General features: G+C 41.5%; 1 protein-coding gene across 3 annotated transcripts in view; it reads left to right on the top strand.

Moving 5' to 3' along the window:
• Positions 1-17,832, top strand: part of MSH2 (mutS homolog 2) — a 91,031-nt gene extending 73,199 nt beyond the window's left edge. For 2 of the 3 annotated variants that reach the window (XM_058165009.1, XM_058165010.1), the window contains exons 10-11: positions 2,485-2,657; positions 10,544-17,832. In XM_058165009.1, coding sequence (XP_058020992.1) covers positions 2,485-2,657; positions 10,544-10,714 — 344 coding nt within the window. In that variant the 3' untranslated portion in view covers positions 10,715-17,832. The remainder of the gene's footprint in view (positions 1-2,484; positions 2,658-10,543) is intronic. The other variant, XM_058165008.1, reaches the window with a different exon arrangement.
• Positions 17,833-18,192: the final 360 nt, after the last annotated feature.

Below are 18,192 nucleotides of genomic sequence, written 5' to 3'. Positions count from 1 at the left end.
TGCCAGCTGAATTGTTGATTGGGACTGATTTCAGCAGATTCAGATAAAGAATACTGTGTTTTCCCAAAAATAAGACCTCCCCGGATAATAAGCCCTCCCCTGAAAATAAGCCCTCCGTGAAAATAAGCCCTCCCCAAAAATATTTAACCGTTTGCACAGTCGATCCCCGCCATTTCCTCTGGTTAGGGTTAGGGAGACAGAGCTGGAAATCAGATGTGACCCAAAATAATAAGACCTCCTCGAAAATAAGGCCAAGTGCTTATTTTGGGGTTCAAAAACATATAAGACAGGGTCTTATTTTTGGGGAAACACGGTAGTTGATGAGATGATTTAAGTAAACAGTTATTAAAAATGGAGAATGAGGTATTAGAGCACGGATGTCAAACTTGATTGTATCACGTGACCTACCATGACATAGTGGCTGACTGTTGGAGGCGAGTTACTGGCCCCAAAGGATAGGGTGCGCAACTTAGGTGTCCTCCTGGATGAACGGCTGTCGTTTGAAGATCATTTGACGGCCGTCTCCAGGAGGGCCTTCCACCAGGTTCGCCTGGTTCGGCAGTTGCGCCCCTTCCTTGATCGGGATGCCTTGTGCACAGTCACTCATGCGCTCGTTACCTCTCGCTTGGATTATTGTAATGCTCTCTACATGGGGCTCCCCTTGAGGTGCACTCGGAGGCTTCAGTTAGTCCAGAATGCAGCTGCGCGGGTGATAGAGGGAGCTACACGTAGCTCCCACGTAACACCGCTCCTGTGCAGACTGCACTGGCTACCTGTGGCCTTTCGAGTGCACTTTAAGGTTTTGGTTATGACCTTTAAAGCGCTCCATGGCTTAGGGCCTGGGTACTTACGGGACCGCCTGCTGTTACCGCATGCCTCCCACCGACCCGTACGCTCCCACAGAGAGGGACTTCTCAGGGTGCCGTCCGCCAAGCAATGTCGGCTGGCGGCCCCCAGGGGAAGGGCCTTCTCTGTGGGGGCTCCCACACTCTGGAACGAGCTTCCCCAGGGTTTACGCCAAATACCTGACCTTCGGACCTTCCGTCGCGAACTGAAGACACATCTTTTCATTCGCGCGGGGCTGGCTTAAATTTTATTGATTTTAAATTTTCTATTAATAATTTTAAATGGGGTTTTAATCTATTATATATTTTAAATTTTTAGGCCAATTATAAAATAAGTTTTTTAATTTGCATTTTAAATTGTATGTTGTATTGCCTGTTTTTACTTTGCCTGTACACCGCCCTGAGTCCTTCGGGAGAAGGGCGGTATAAAAATCAAATAAATAATAATAATAATAATAATAATAATAATAGCGTGACTTTTTTGCCTTTGTAGAGCTGGGGTGGACGTGGCCTGTGCGTGATGCATCCAGACCACAGGCCGCCAGTTTGACACCCCTTTATTAGAGGATAGTGATACAGAAATGGTTTCATTTTTCACTTTTAAAATGTGGACTTAAAATTAAGAACATATAGTAGGAGAGTTAAAAATCTCATATAGAAAATTAAATTGTCAATTTTCAATTTGTCCCATTTTAATATTTAATTTTTTTGTAAGGAAGGACTTAAATTCATAACAACGGATACAATGCATATCAGCTTGAATATTTATATTGGAATAACCAATCAAGTCAATAATAATTTGAAAGTTATATTTGTGCAGGATTATAACAGAATAACAGAGTTGGAAGGGATCTTGGAGGTCTTTTAATCCAACCCTCTACTCAAAATATAATTTATCTTGGCTATATATATAGAATTGTATATGCATTTATTATTTATTTATAATTATTGTCACTACATTTTGAAATCATTAGATGATATTTCAATGTACAATGATATATGGAAATTTATTAAAATGGTTAATAGATTGGCATGGAAATTACATTGCACTTTATACATTGTACAAAAATAGAAAAATTTCAAATTTATTTGCTATCAATTGGGGATGCATTTTTCAACTATAAGAAATCTGGGGAATATGTAGTCTTATCCAACTTCAAAGGGTTGATTACAAGTAGTCCTCGACTTACGACCACAATTGAGCACAACATTTCTGTTGCTAAGTGAGATAGTTAAGTGAGTTTCCCCCCATTTTATGGCCTTTCTTGCCATATTGTTCAGTGAATCACTGCATTTATTAAGTTAGTGACATAATTGTTAAGTGAATCTGGTTTCCCTATTGACTTTTCTTGTCAGAAGGTCACAAAAAGTGATCACATGCCTGTGGGGCACTGCAACCATCATAAATATGAACTAGTTGCCAAGCATCTAAATTATGATCACGTGACCAGGGGATGCTGCAGTAGTCCTAAGTGAGAAGAACATGGTAACTTTGTAAGTAGAGGATTACATGTATTGTTGCTATTGACCTGAATACTTGCCAATATCTTGTTTTGGGTGCATATTCTGCTCTTTGTGTGGTCTGAAGTTATTAAATTAACATTCAAATTAAAATGACTTCCTCATGATTCTTCTTCAGGGGCCTGTGACCAGAGCTTTGGTATCCATGTAGCAGAATTAGCTGCCTTTCCCAAACATGTCATTGAGTGTGCCAAGGCCAAAGCCCTGGAACTGGAGGACTTCCAAAACATTGGAATATCTCAGGAGGAGGATGAAGAACCAGCTGCCAAAAGATGCTACAGGGAGAAGCAGGTTTGTTGGATTTTACTGTTTAGTTATTAAAATGTCTATATTCTGCTTTGCATAATTCTTTGGAAAATATTTGCCAAGTTCATATATCTTTATCATAATGTCACTTTGGCTTATTGTGATGCGTCAACACAACCATTGAGACTTGACAACAGATGTATGCTTTTAAGATGAGCATCCATACAAATCTTTTGAATAAAAAATGTAGCTCATATTTACAATCAATAATCTTGACTTTTATCAAAACATTTTTTAAAAATGCAATCCTTGTTATCATTGTTCATTAAAAATAGTTGGAACTAGAAAAGATGAAGAATACGAGAGGAACATTTTGAAACAGAACATTGTTAAACTGGCTTCAGATTGTAAGATATTTTTATGAGACAAAACTTAGAGAATCAGCAGCAAGTCATTTCAAGCAGTCTTTTCAACTTGTATATTTCTGGTGCTCATCCCTTATTGAAGACAATATTAATTTGCTTGTTTGTTTTCGCATAAGAATGGCTTTGCAAAATCAATCTAAGGTTCATTTTAATCCAGCATTTTCTCTCTTACCATGTCCAGTCAGATGCTTCTGAGGTGTTTGTAAGCAGGAAAAGGCATCTCCTCCTGTTGTACCCCTGCAGTAGTAATTGGAGACAACACTGAATCTTAAAACTAATAGCTTTTGATAGACTTGTTCTACACAAAGCTTTAAGTTCTCCTTTAAAGTTAATGGCCATCACCTCAACTTGTGATAGAGAAATGATTGAGCCCCCTGATTATTTTGGCTGCTCTCTTTTGCACTTTTTGCACTTCTCTCATAACCTTTTTTAGATGTGACACCAGAAATGTTCACAGTCATGGTGGAAAAGCTCATGTCAGAACATGTCAACAATTAGAGATGATCCAGCTATTGTTTCATTAAAACTAACAAGTTATACTGAGTCATTGGTCTCCTGCTGTTAAGAACAAAGAACATTGGAGATTAGTCAACCAAGTTTTTATATAAGGTTATAAAGATTGAAGTTGAGCTGATGGATTCATTTGACCATTGTCAAAAAACCTCTTTGCAACTTATAAGAAAAACATACAGGCCATTCATAGGAATCGAGATATCTCCGTCTTTGGAAAGAGAGCACTTTGCAATGGAGGTATGTATCAGTTAGTCACTATGGCGTTAATCATATGCCTTCTTCAGCTATTACAGATATGAATAACATTTGCTATCTGAGCAAGTATGAGAGTGCATCTTTTCTCCTCAATTCTTTTGTCAGTTCAATTTGGAATTAGGCTATTGTTCCAAGGACTTGTTAAATAAAATGGGTATGTTTTTTAATACCATTTCTAGTTAAATATATTTTTTCCTAGAAGGTGATAATTAGGGCTCTTATTAGTGAACATTTTTGGAGAGCTTGTGGGTGGCAGAAATAGAGTGAACAGGGGCCGGTTTTAGGACCTTCTTCACCTGGCAGGTGGGTGAAGTAAAACTTTTAATCAATGAGCCAGTTCAATAAACTGCTGTTGCTATATTTCCACAGTATTTGTGCTCATATGCCTTTGTTGAAGTATAAGGAAAATCTTAATTGTGTACCAGGTTCTTTAAGTAAATGTGTATCTTCTAAATTGGGGGACCCAAACCCTGGTCCATGGACTGGCACTGGTCCACAGCATGCCAGAAACTGGGCCTCGCGAACAAGTAAAGCCCCATCTTCAGGATGCAGGCAGCAAAACCACACCCTCTTCAGTCCACAGAAAAACGTCTCTCCATGGAACCGGTCCCTGATGCCCAAAAGGTTGGGGACCACTGTTCTAAATAAATGTTTTCCATTTTTTCTTTCATTGTGGTAGTCCGTCTTGTTTAAATAGTCATAGGAAAAAAGATCGAAGAGTTATGGATGAACATAAAAGATACTTTCTAGTCTCTTTCTATTTTTCTTTATAGTTGCCTTGATGGAAAATATTAAACCCTAACTAGGTTCAATAAATATTGAACTATAGGTTCATTTAATGATCATTTGTTCAGTGTTGTCTGATGGACCCTTTGGTTTCTGACTTGAAAGAGGAGGATGAGTCGGAACCAGGGCTGTGAGAAACAGGGATCCAGGGTCCCCAGGAGCGCTCAGCCCAGGAGTGGAAGAGTCCCGGGTCTATCAGGCATTGGGGGGCACAATTGATGGATGAACGGCCACCTACTCAGGAAAAGGGAGGAAAGGCACGGCTGCCATCAGTTGACACTGACAATTGATGACAGGCTGCCTCTGATGAAGAACAGCTGCCTCCCTTGCCTGATCCGCGGATGCAAAGAGCGGAGAGACAGGAAGCTTGCAGGTCGGTGAGGCTGCTCATGAAGAAGCAGCCTCACCGTTCCTAATGAGGAAGACTGGGTTGTGTATTACATAGTCAGGCATGTGGCAGGGAGTGGTTGGTGAAGATAGCCATTTGGTTTCATGCGTGTCTTTGGCTGTGCTCCTTGTATATTGATTTTGTGTTGTGATCCTTGGGTTTGTCTGGTTGGCTGTTCCTGAACCTGAACCTGGGTTTGGATCTGGATTTGGATTTGGACTATTTATTCTGGACTTGCCTCAGGGAGTTTCCTTGTGGGGTGCGTTTGCTTGGGAACTTGTTGCATCAGGTTCATGTGTGTGCTTGGATTTACTCATTGAACTGTTTGTGACTTGGGGAAATTTTGGGGGATATTGCTATAACAAGTAGAGTGGTGCAATAAACATACTCTACTCACACCTATTGCTGTGTGTGACTTGGTTCAGAACAGACTGTTCAAATGGTATTTATGCCTGGTCTTTGAAGTTATGTCTGTTGCGGTGCTCCTGCAGTCTGATAAAATTGGCAGCCCTCCTGAATTTTTGACAACAGGGTGCATTTCAGTTCCCCACATCCACATATCTCCCTTCATCTCTCTGCTTTTGGCTGTCCTCTGTTCAGGTGTCCATGTCTCTCTGTGCCCTGTCCTGTACCTCCACTGCTCTACACCGTGCTTTGACATCTGCCACCTTGCACACAGGAAGTCTGCAAAGCTAAATAGCCTCATGAAGGGCCAGGCTGGACATATCTTGTCAGCATCAGGAAGAAGACAACGACACTGAAGTTCAGCTGGGAGCAGCAGGGGTAGCAGAGTGCAGGGGTGTAGGGCAGAGGAGTGGGGGGGAATGAAGGGTAAAGTTCAGGGCAGTAGAGAACACAGAGTGGCAGGTGCATGGGCAGGGCAATAAAAGTGGAAGGGGTGCAGGGTATAAAAATCTAAAAATCTAAATCTAAAATCTAAATCAGGGTGAAGCACAGGGCAGCAAGATGGTGGAGCGGATCCACAAAGTAGTGTATTTTTCGGACTATAAGATGCACCGGTGTATAAGATGCACCAAGATTTTGAAGAGGTAAGCAAGAAAAAAAAGTTTTTGCCCTTCTCAGCCCCCAGGAGCACTCTGCAGGCCTCCCAAACTCTTGACACGTTCTGTTTTTTGAAAAAATGGTGCACGTAGAGGGTTTGGGAGACCTGCAGAGTGCTCCTGGGGGCTGGGGAGGGCAAAAACGCAAAATGTGGGAGGTTTGGGAGTCCAGAAACGGGCCTGTTTTTCCGAAAAAGGGGGTATTTTATTTTATTTATTTTATTTAATTTTATTAGATTTTTATACCGCCCTTCTCCCGAAGGACTCAGGGCGGTGCACAGCCAAAATAAAAACAGTAACAAAATACAATTAAAATAAACAATTAAAAAACTTATTATAAAATTGGCCAAAATTTAAAACATATTAAAATTTAAAACCCTTTAAAATACTAAAATCTAAATAACCCCAGTTAAAATTAATAAACTTCTAAGCCAGTCCCGCTTGAATAAATAGGTGCGTTTTCAGCTCCCGGCGAAAAGTCCGAAGATCAGGCACTTGACGTAAGCCAAGGGGAAGTTCATTCCAAAGCGTAGGAGCTCCAACAGAGAAGGCCCTACCCCTGGGGGCCGCCAGCCGACATTGTCTGGCGGACGGCACCCTGAGAAGGCCCTCTCTGTGTGAGCGTACGGGTCGGTGGGAGGCATAGGGTAACAGCAGGCGGTCCCGTAAGTACCCGGGCCCTAAGCCATGGAGCGCTTTAAAGGTGGTAACCAGAATCTTAAAGCGCACCCGAAAGACCACAGGAAGCCAGTGCAAACTGCGCAGGATTGGTGTTACATGGGAGCAGCGAGTTGCTCCCACTATTACCCACGCAGCTGCATTCTGGACTAGCTGCAGCCTCCGGGTGCACTTCAAGGGCAGCCCCATGTAGAGAGCATTGCAATAATCCAAACAGGAAGTGACCAAAGCATGAATGACCGTGCATAAGGCATCCCGGTCAAGGAAGGGGCGCAACTGGCGAACCAAGCGGACTTGGTAAAAAGCCCTCTTGGAGACGGCCGCCAAATGATCGTCAAACGACAGCCGCTCATCCAAGAGGACACCCAAGTTGCGCACCCTCTCCATTGGGGCCAATAACTCGCCCCCCACAGTCAGCCGCAGCTGCAGCTGACTGTACCGGGGTGCCGGCATCCACAGCCCTCCGTCTTGGAGGGATTGAGCTTGAGTCTGTTTCTCCCCATCCAGACCCGTACAGCTTCCAGACACCGGGACAGCACTTCGACAGCTTCGTTGGGGTGGTCCGGGGTGGAGAAGTACAGCTGCGTGTCGTCAGCGTACAGATGGTAACTCACCCCGAAACCACTAATGACCTCATCCAGCGGCTTCATGTAGATGTTGAACAGGAGGGGTGAGAGAATCGACCCCTGAGGCACCCCACAAGTAAGGCGCCTCGCAGTCGACCTCTGCCCCCCTGTCAACATCGTCTGCGACCGGTCGGAGAGATAGGAGGAGAACCACCGATAAACGGTGCCTCCCACTCCCAAACTCTCCAACCGGTGCAGCAAGATACCATGGTCGATGGTGTCGAAAGCCTCTGAGAGATCTAATAGGACCAGGGCAGAGGAACAACCCCTATCCCTGGCCCTCCAGAGGTCATCTACCAACGCGACCAAAGCTGTCTCCGTACCATGTCCGGACCGGAAGCCGGACTGGAACAGGTCTAGAAAGACAGCTTCATCCAGGTACTGGGGAAGCTGCCATGCAACCACACTCTCTACAACCTTCGCCACAAAGCGAAGGTTGGAGACTGGACGATAATTTCCCAAAATAGCTGGGTCCAATGAAAGGTTCTTGAGGAGGGGTCTCACCACCGCCTCTTTCAAGGCAGCGGGGAAAACCCCTTCCAACAATAAAGCATTTATAATTCCCTGGAGCCAGCCTCACGTCACTTCCTGAGTAGCCAGCACCAGCCAGGAAGGACACGGGTCCAGTAAACATGTGGTTGCATGTAACCTCCCCAGCAACCTGTCCACGTCCTCGAGAGCCACAGACTCAAACTCATCCCAAACAACCTCAACAAGACGTGCCTCAGTCATCCCACTTGGATCATCGCAATTTTGGTCTAAACTATCCTGAAGCGGAACGATTTTATTGTATAGATAACCGTTAAACTCCTCAGCACGTCCCTGTAAGGGGTCATCCCGCCCCTCCTGGTGAAGGAGGGAGCGGGTCACCCGAAACAGGGCGGCCGGGCGGTTATCTGCCGATGCAATGAGGGTGGAAACGTAAGAACGCTTCGCCTCCCTCATTGCCACTAGGTAGGTCTTAGTAAAAGATCTCACTAGTGTCCGATCAGCTTCGGAACGGCTAGACCTCCAAGTACTCTCTAGGCGTCTTCTCCGGCGTTTCATCTCCCTCAGCTCCTCAGAGAACCAAGGAGCCAATTGAGATCTGCGCCGGGTCAGAGGCCGCAAAGGCACGACACGGTCCAAAGCCCCAGCCGCGACCTGTTCCCAGGCCGCAACTAGTTCTTCAGTCGTGCCGTGGGCAAGATCCTCAGGGAACGGCCCAAGCTCCGTCCGGAATCACTCAGGGTCCATCAGGCGCCTGGGACGGAACCCACGCATTGGCTCCGTCTCCCTGCGGTGGTGAGCGGCGGTCCGAAAGTCTAGGCGAAGGAGAAAATGATCCGACCATGACACTGGTTCCGTCACTAAATCTCCTAATTCCAGATCATTAATCCACTGTCCAGAGATAAAAATCAAATCTAGTGTGCCTCCCCCCGTGTGTGTAGGACCATCAGTTTCTTGAATCAGGTCCATGGCCGTCATGGAAGCCATGAACTCCTGAGCTACCGTCGATGACAAGCCGGCCGATGGCAAGTTGAAATCACCCATGACTAAAAGTCTGGGAATCTCAACTGCCATCCCGGCAAGCACCTCCAGCAGCTCAGGTAGGGCTGTAGTCACGCAGCAAGGAGCCAGGTACGCGATCAACAGACCCATCTGATTCCTATGGCCCCACTTCACAAGGAGGGATTCACAACCAGTTATATGAGGCACAGTGGACTCCCTCGGCTCTAGGCTTTCTTTAATCACAACCGCCACCCCCCCACCCCTACCTTGGGCCCTCGGCTGATGGAATGCATGGAAACCCAGAGGACACAGTTCTACCAGGGGTACACCCCCCTCTGTGCCCAACCAGGTCTCCGTAATGCCTGTAAAGTCCGCGGACTCCCTCTGAATAAGATCACAAATCAAGGGAGCCTTATTTACCACGGACCGGGCATTGCACAACATCAGCCGAAGCCCAAGGCTCTGAGGATCTTGGCCAACCGGGGAACGAGTAAGGACTAAGGGGCCGGAGCACGTGATCGCTTTTAGACATCGAGCACGTGCTCCCGGGGAACGATACGGCCATATCTGCCTCTCCCACTTACCGTACAGATGGAATAACACTCTACGCTCTGAACATCCCCCTCCCCCCCGCCTTCAGACCGGATGGAATAATGCCGTGAGTGCGCGCTGGGACTGGACATACCCTCCCTGATGGGCTTCTTCCCCTACCCGTCACTCCCCTCCCCCCCTTTAACCCCCCACCCGTCACATCCATCCCCCCCTTCCCAACCCTTAAAATCCCCATTAAAACTCCCCTTAAAAAATCTATTAAAACAACTAATTAAAAAACCCTAAGCCTCCTATTTTTAGCATGCCACCTCTCGGGGCTCCAAAGCCCGTCCTCAAGGTAGGCCCTCGATAATGTGGAGGGCCAAACCCGCGAGAGAGGGGCATCTCGCAGGGCAAGAAGGTCAGCCGCTGTAAACATTCGCATCGCAGAGAAAGTCCGGCAAGAAGGCCCATTTTTGCTTTCCCCAGCCCACAGGGGCACTCTGCAGGCCTCCCAAAGCCTCTGCATGCCCTGTTTTTGGAAAAACGGGCCTGTTTTTAGCAAAAATGGAATGCGTGGGGTGGGGCTTCGGGAGGCCAAAAATGGCTGTATTTGGTGTATAAGACACACCAACATTTCCACCCTCTTTTTTGGGGGGGGAAGTGCACCTTATACTCTGAAAAGTAGCCCATGTTGAACTATATAGCACAGTCAAACATCAGCAGTTGTCCCCAGAAATATTTTATGACGTTTTGTATTATGTCATAAAATGTTTAACAAAGTTTGTCAAATTTTAATTTCACTGGAGTCTTGGGTCCTGGATTTTGCTTACATTCTGTAAATTAGCTCATTTTAGGTACCTTGGTCAAAAAAGTTTTGCCCTATGATATACCGTTTCACCCAGTTAAAGGATACAGGCACAAAGGGTTTACTAGTATATAGATATATATCTTAGTTAATTGCTACATAGTTGACAAAATTTGTCAGGACTTGGGTAAAAACAGTTCAATTGTATTTATATATTTTTATTTATGTTTATTTGCCTACTTTAGGCTTAATAGTTTTATCTCATTATTCTGCTTTGTTATTCTAGTCTGGTCAATGATGAAATAAAGGACTTGTGTTTTTAAAGTTGATATTAAGTAATTGACAAGTACTTTTTTTTTCCTTTTTCAGGAGGGGGAACAAATAATTCAAGATTTCCTTTCTCAAGTGAAAGCAATGCCATTGACAGAAATGTCTGAAGAAGAAATCCGGACCAAACTAAAGGAATTAAAGGACTACGTTTTGAGGAAAAATAATTCTTTTGTAAATGGAATCATTTCCCGCATCAATGGTACCTCATGATACATAACTAAAACCACTTGAACTTGTGATTCTTTTCTGATCATAATCTCTGAAGTGACACCACAACTACTTTGTCCCCTCTTACTCCAATGCAATAGTAAAGAAGAAGCCTCAGGAATCATTGTGTTCCATTTTCTCATCCACATACATAAAGAGAGTCAGAACAGTAGTTGGGAAATCTATAACAATGATACAAACACCTAGTCGGACTGCCCTTAAGTGGGCAGAAAAGCTTCAGAACTGACATACACATCTTCTTCTTTGGTGTTCTGTCAGTTGTACTTTTTCCATGCCAGATCCAAAGTTCCTTTAACTACTTTGGATCTGGATGCTACAGACTTCTTTACATTACTAAATATTATAACCATGAAGCTATGCTTTTGGTGCTGTTTATGTATATATATGCTATATCTTGTTGGGTTGTATTTTGCTGCAATCACTGAAGAATTCTTGTTTCAATCTTACTTTTGAAAAATATACTTTTGTGGTATCCTCTGAAATACTTTCAGGCATTTGACAGCCTTGGAATAAATCACACTTCTCTGTCATTAAGAGGTATGTTAATGTCACAGAAACAAAAAGAGACATGGCATTTTGCTATTATTTGTGAGAGGCCCATAGCTTATGCCAATATATTTAACTCTGAAGTCTGGAACAAAAAAAGCATTTACTAATGCTTGTGTTTAATTTGCGTGTTGGTGAAGGGTGTCGTTATATGACTTCCATGGGATTCCAAACTTAAAATTGTTATCCTTAATGCAGTGTAAAGTTTTACTACATATTTTATTCATGTTTTATTCAAAACATTTCAAACGACTTGAAGAAAATAAAAATAGTTGGTCTTCCAATTAGTTTGTCTTCCTGTTAGTCTGTCTTCCACTATCGTTTAGTGGCATATTATACCCATATTTCTTCAGTGAATCTTTGTGGAATTTCTTACATGTCTGTACTGTATTACACATATTACTCTATTTCTTTTTTTGAACAAATGATAAAAATACAAGAATATTTGCTTCTAATATTTTATAGGTAATAATTATGCCACTAATGAAACAGAGAATTAAGAAAATACTTTACTTTCTAGAGGAGATAATGGCATATAAGTTTAATTTTGAAAAGTTTAAAGTTTTTCCCTGTCCAGTCATGACTGATTTTAAAAGGTGATGCTCATCTCCAATTCTTAGCCTAGGGATCCTGTTTTGTTTGAGAGATGCTTTCATCATCATGTGGCCATCAGCATGAAAGTACAAAAAACAGTAACTTTTTTCACCAATGTGGTACCTCTTTATCTACTCACATTTGCATGCTTTTCAACAACTAGGTTGGCAGAGCTAGGGCAAGAATGGGAGCTCACCCTGTTGCGCAGAACTGAGATTCGAACCCCACCTTCAGTGGTTTTTTTTTATTCAAAAAGTTTTACAAACATTTTTACCCATACTTCCCCTCCTCCTCCCCCAACCCTCCCCCTATCCCCTATCCCCTCCCCCACCCACCTTCACCCACTCGCCCCACCTCCCAAGCTTCCCAGAGCAAAATACAGGATATAACACCTAACAAACATAAACTAAAATAAGCAAACAATCCTTAAATTTCCATCTCTCCCCTAGTACCTTAACTCCCCTCATCCTAAAGAAAAAAAGAAAAAAAAAGAATAAAGATATTTCTATTCATAAAATATTTTCAGTCCCTCTTCTCCATTCTAATATTCTTCCGTAAACAGTTTTTAAGTACAGTATTCCATCTTCCAATATTTCAATGGCAAAAGTCCAACTATTATTATTAAATTTAGAGTCAATTTACTCCCTATTATTCTTCAAAATAATATCTTGTATAGTCCACCAGATTTGTAAATCCATCATGCATAATAATAAGTAATATTACGCTGTTTTCAGTCCTTCTTCTCCATTCCAATCTTCTTTCGTAAATAGTCTTTTAAGTACTCTAAAGTTTCATATCAAAAATCCATATGATAATATTAGATTTAAAGTCAGTTTACTCCCTATTATTCTTCAAAATAATGTCTTATATAGTCCACCATATTTGAAATCCATCATACATAATAATAAATAATATCATTCTCCATCTCTTATTCTATTATCATTACCTTATTTAACCCCAAACCTTAAATAATCAGATAGCATTACTATGGTCACTCCAATATTTAGATTAAAAATTCAGACAGTACCATTTACATTTACATTTAATCCTTCTTCCCCATCCATCATTATAAATTACCAAATATTTTAATTCAATTAATAATTCAACCATATGTAATCAAATCTCCAACATTTAAATTATAAATTCAAACACAGATAATTTTTTTTACAAACTCCAAATAACATCTTTACAGAAATCATATATAAATTGACCTTTCTTCTTATATTATATTCAAATATTTCAGTTATAATTTATCCTTTCCCATAAAAAGAAGACTCTTTTCGCTTAAAACTATTTCTTCTTTCCGCCCAGCTCAATCTTCGCTTCTCTGCATCCCCTACTTTTCCCAATGTTTCTTCTTCAATAATTGCACTCCCAACATTATCTTGTATTCCTTCCTTCTCCCACCATTTTTCCCTCTCCACTCCTGTTCTCATCTTAACCTCTAACAGTGGGAGATTTAATACATTAGTATAAAAATCTCTTGCTTTAACAACTGTATTAAGACAAAACTTTCTTGCTTTATAATATACTGTTAAACCGGCTGGAACATCCCACCTATACTGTATCAGATGTTTCCTAAGTTCTTCCACCAAAAAAGCAAACTCTTTTCTATTGCTTAGCATTTTAGAAGGAATTTCTTTCATCTTGTTCTACTATTTGAATTTTATTTTTATAAAATTCTTGTAAAATTCCATTTCTAATCTTCTTGGTTGTGAAGTAAATCACAACATCTCTTGGAGCTGCCTTTGTCTGGCAAACCAAGAATTAACCCGATAGATTTTTTCAATATGGACTTCAAAATACGCATCCCTTCTTAGACCGGGATTCCCTATGCACAGTCACTCATGCCCTTGTCACTTCCCGCCTGGACTACTGTAACGGTCTCTACATGGGGCTCCCCTTGAAGAGCACCTGGAGGCTCCAACTGGTGCAGAATGCGGCCACGCAGGTGATAGAGGGAGCGACTCGTGGCTCCCATATAACACCTCTCCTGCGCAGGCTGCACTGGCTTCCGGTGGTCTTCCGGGTGCAATTCAAGATGTTGGTTACCACCTTTAAAGCGCTCCATGGCATAGGACCAGGTTATTTATGGGACCACCTGCTGCTACCGGTGGCCTCCCATCGACCAGTGCGCTCTCATAGGGAGGGTCTCCTCAGGGTGCCGTCACCCAGACAATGTCGGCTGGCGACCCCCAGGGGGAGGGCCTTCTCTGTAGAGGCTCCAGCCCTCTGGAACGAGCTACCATCAGGTATCTGCCAACTCCCTGATCTCCGGACCTTTCGTCGTGAGCTGAAAACATTTCTGTTCCATCACGCAGGACTGGCCTAATGGGTTTTTAAATGGGGTTTTTATTGGATTTTATAGTCTCCAGCCAAATTCAATTCTGAACCTCTTCTATTTTCTTTTCCAAATTCAAATTAATTTGATTAATTTCTTCCATTCTTTCGTCCAACTGGATGATATTTTGTGAAAAACATTGACATGCTGCCACCACACTTTCCATATCCTTATTCCAGACTTCCACCGTATTTTTAGTTCCAATATTTCTTTTTCAATTTCACTAAATTTTTGGTCTATCAAGCCTTTTAAATATTCCTTCAGATCTTCTTTTAGTTTGTGTATTTGAGCTAGCGAGATTTCAAAGTCCTTAGAAACACTTAGCTTCGTTTGCTTAAAAGCCATTTCTTTTTAAACTTTGTACTCTACAAAAAGGAAAAAAAAATTCAATGAATCTTCTTCGGATCTTCTCTTCAACACAGTAATTAAATGAAATAGATCAGTTCTTATTCACTCCTTGGGCTTAACCTCTTCATATAACATCGGCGCCGGCATCTTTAACAAGCACCTCTTTAACTTTCACTTTCACGCTTTATTGCAACAAAGACACCATTTCCTTTCCTCTTTTTAAGTCATTTCACATCTACCTCATGGAGCAGGCAGAAAATAAGATTACATAACATCTCAGGCATTCAGTAAGTCATTTCAAGAGAAAAAATATACGTTAACTAAAAAAATTAAAATTTATTATTTGCAATCTTTTGATTCAGTCTCTTCGTGTAACATCGGCACCGACAGCTTTAACAGGCATTTCCTTAAGTTTCGCTTTCATGCCTTGTTACAACAACGCCATTCCCTTTCTTCTTCTTAGATCGTTTCAAAAAAATTATATTGTAACTGAGGAGTTAAACTCTGTTACTTGCCACTAGAGTACTCCTGATTTTGCTCTGTCTGGTAAAAGAAAATCCATTCCAACTTCAATATTGGTCACAGAAGTGGTCACGGTGTTTTGCTCTGCCCAAGGCAGAGGTGCCCCGGATCCGGAGCTTGTCGAGCTTATGAGGGAGCTCTCACCCTCAAGCCTCCAGAATCATTCCTGGGGCTTTCCAGGGAGCTCTACCTCAGCTCGATTGTTCACCATTCCCTCTTTGCCAGAGGGAAAGGTTTCCGAGTCGCCAGACAGCTGATTTGCGCTGTCTGAGTGGCTCTACGCGATCATGGGGCTAGCGGTCTAAAAAAAGACCACCATCAACAATCTGTGGTGCCACTGGAAGGCCCCCCCCCACCTTCAGCTTTCTAACTGACAAGCCCAGCATCTTAACCTTTGAGCCATTGTGCCATTCTAAGTTAGATTGATTGATTGATCGATCGATTGATAATCTAAGTGAACAGAAGGCATAGTTTTGTTCAAATGGAAACTTTTTGCTAGTATACTAATTTATGTATTAACCATTTATTAATCTGTTTAAATTATGATTGATAATAATACTCACTCTCAGACAAATGTTGAGATCCTCCAGGGGCTATATAGTACTGCTCAATTTTCTAAGAAATCCTCTAAAGCTAAGTAAGCCAATTCATTAAAACTCAAGTACTTTTCTTCAAAAAAATATTTTTCTTTCTCTTCTTTTTCTGAAGTACATGGTAGCTGAAAAAGAAGCTGTAATAGGAATGCAGTAACAGTGACAGTTTTGGGATGTAAATTGTGCTACTGTTGAGAGTTAAAGTGTCATTTAACTGTCAATTTTTTTGTACAAATGATTTTCTTTCTGCTTAGTTCTAACAGGACTAAGTGGTTGTGTGTGGTAGCTTTTCAGTTAAGGGGAGAACAGCCTTTAGAATTAATGAATGGGCCTGAAAAATATGGATCATATTGTCTTATTGGAGGTCCCCTTTCAAATGTTTTCTATTTCCAATCAGCACGTAGCATTTTGGGATTATTGTAGAGCAGTATATAACATGCAAGCATGTTTATTGTCAAGGCAGAAATTATTGTCTAAAACATTTCCTGGCCTCAGCATTATTCATTAATAGAATTGGCAAAACAGTAGCTGGGGTCACGCATTGCACTAAGCTATAATGTGGTTGGATTGTTTATGGCTTAGTATTATTGTGCAAATGAGGTTGTTTGAGTTTGTTCAGCAATTACAATTAGCACATAGTTTATGTTCACTCCATTAGCTAAAAAGCTGTTAAGTATAAGGATATTGGTATATATATTAATATACATATTGGTGGCCATAGTGATCTGTCTTGTATGTTCCATGACTGTTCCATGTTGTGAATTTTGACAGGGATCTTTAATTATAGTTTCTTCATATTTTTGAACTGGAGATGCCAGCAAACCGGCCTGGCAGTTTTTGATTACAAAGGATATACTTACTGTTGGGGTCATGTTCTCTGAAGGCCATCTGGTGGAAAACTAGTGGACTTCCTAGTGCAGTTGATTGGCCACTGTGAAAACAAACTGCTGGATTAGATAGTAATAGCATTTAGATTTATATACCGCTTAACAGTGCTTTACAGCCCTCTTTAAGTGGTTTACAGAGTCAGCATATTGGCCCCAACAATCTGAGTCCTTGTGGGTCTTATAGATGAATCTAGGGTCTTATACAGCAGGGCATATATCCTCTTGCTGTATTATATCCAAGTCTTTGCTTTATATAGAGAGACTGAAATTGCCATGGTCATGACTTTGACAGGTTGCAATTACCGGTAGACTATTGCATGACTTGCTAAGTCAAGAATCCCTAATCTTTTGGATCAGTGAGTACATTTTCAATGTTGCAGGGTTGTAATGGGCACTCTAAAAATTGCTGTGTGAAAGAGGACAAAACATCCATTTATTAGACTAGTTTGTTTGCTCCCAGCTACCTCCTCTAAGTCTTCTACATTCCAGCTTATATCTGTCTTTTCTTCAGATCGAGTAGTCATACTCTGAATCAGAAAACTGGGCTGAAGATCCCCATTATTTATATTTCTAAAGATCCCTCCAAGAGGTATACAGAATCCATAAGCAGTCTTAGAAATAAATATTATGTTTGAGTTGATAATTGGCTTTACAGCATACTAGTTTTCCTTTTTTTTCAGTTTAAATTCAAATAAAATAACATCTGATAAGGCATGATGCCTGTCAGGCACTGTAAGAGATGTGAAAAATGTCATGTTGGGACCCAGTTTGGTTAAGAATATTATAAATTATTGATTTTTTGCTAACTCCACCTGATGAAGCTCCATGGACAGTCAAGAAAACAAACAAATGGATCATCAAATAAATCATCCCAGAGTTCTAACCTGAGAGATACATAACTGGCCTCAAGTTATCCTACTAAAATCACATAATGTGAAGAACTAATTCTCTGGAGAAGGCTCTAATGATGGGAAAGATGGAAAGAAACGGAAGCAGCAAGGCTGATGGATACGGTTAGTCGTGATTATTGCACCACTGGGCCTGAAAAACTGAGCTAGGGATAGATCATCATAAAGAAAATCTATGTGGTTGCTAAGAGTCCTTAAAGCTCTTGATACAAACTTTCTCATAGTTAATGTTAAACAGAAGCCCCGTAAAATGTACCCCAGTAAATCATATAAAATAAAGCATAATGTGAAATATGACCATTTGATTTTGCTCTGATTTGGTTGAGAATGAGTGTTGTATCAATTTGTTAAAGGCACCATGTTGGAGGAATGCTACATTGGAATCTCTAGGGATGTTGCTCTTTTCTCTGGATTGTTCAGGGTAAGCAAATTATACTGAATGCCACTGGGTCTTTTCAGACCTGTGGAATAGTCTAAAGATGCATAAATATCACCATATTGCTCCAAATTAAGTCAGTGGAATAATATAATGGAGTTCTATATCTGCTACTGGAAACTCTTTGCTTATATTGAACAGTGAAGCAGTATTTGATACTCTTGCTACAGTTGATGATCGAGAGATTATAACACAATTAGGCTTTATTTCTGAAAAACAATAGTATATCCATTCCTCTTATATTTTTCCCTCACGTCACCCAGCATTTTTTTAAAACTCCATTCT

The sequence above is a fragment of the Ahaetulla prasina genome, chromosome 1 (genome assembly GCF_028640845.1).
Source record: "Ahaetulla prasina isolate Xishuangbanna chromosome 1, ASM2864084v1, whole genome shotgun sequence".
NCBI lineage: Eukaryota > Metazoa > Chordata > Lepidosauria > Squamata > Colubridae > Ahaetulla > Ahaetulla prasina.
The sequence above is the reverse complement of the archived record's forward strand: the minus strand, read 5'-3'. Positions and strand labels throughout refer to the sequence as shown.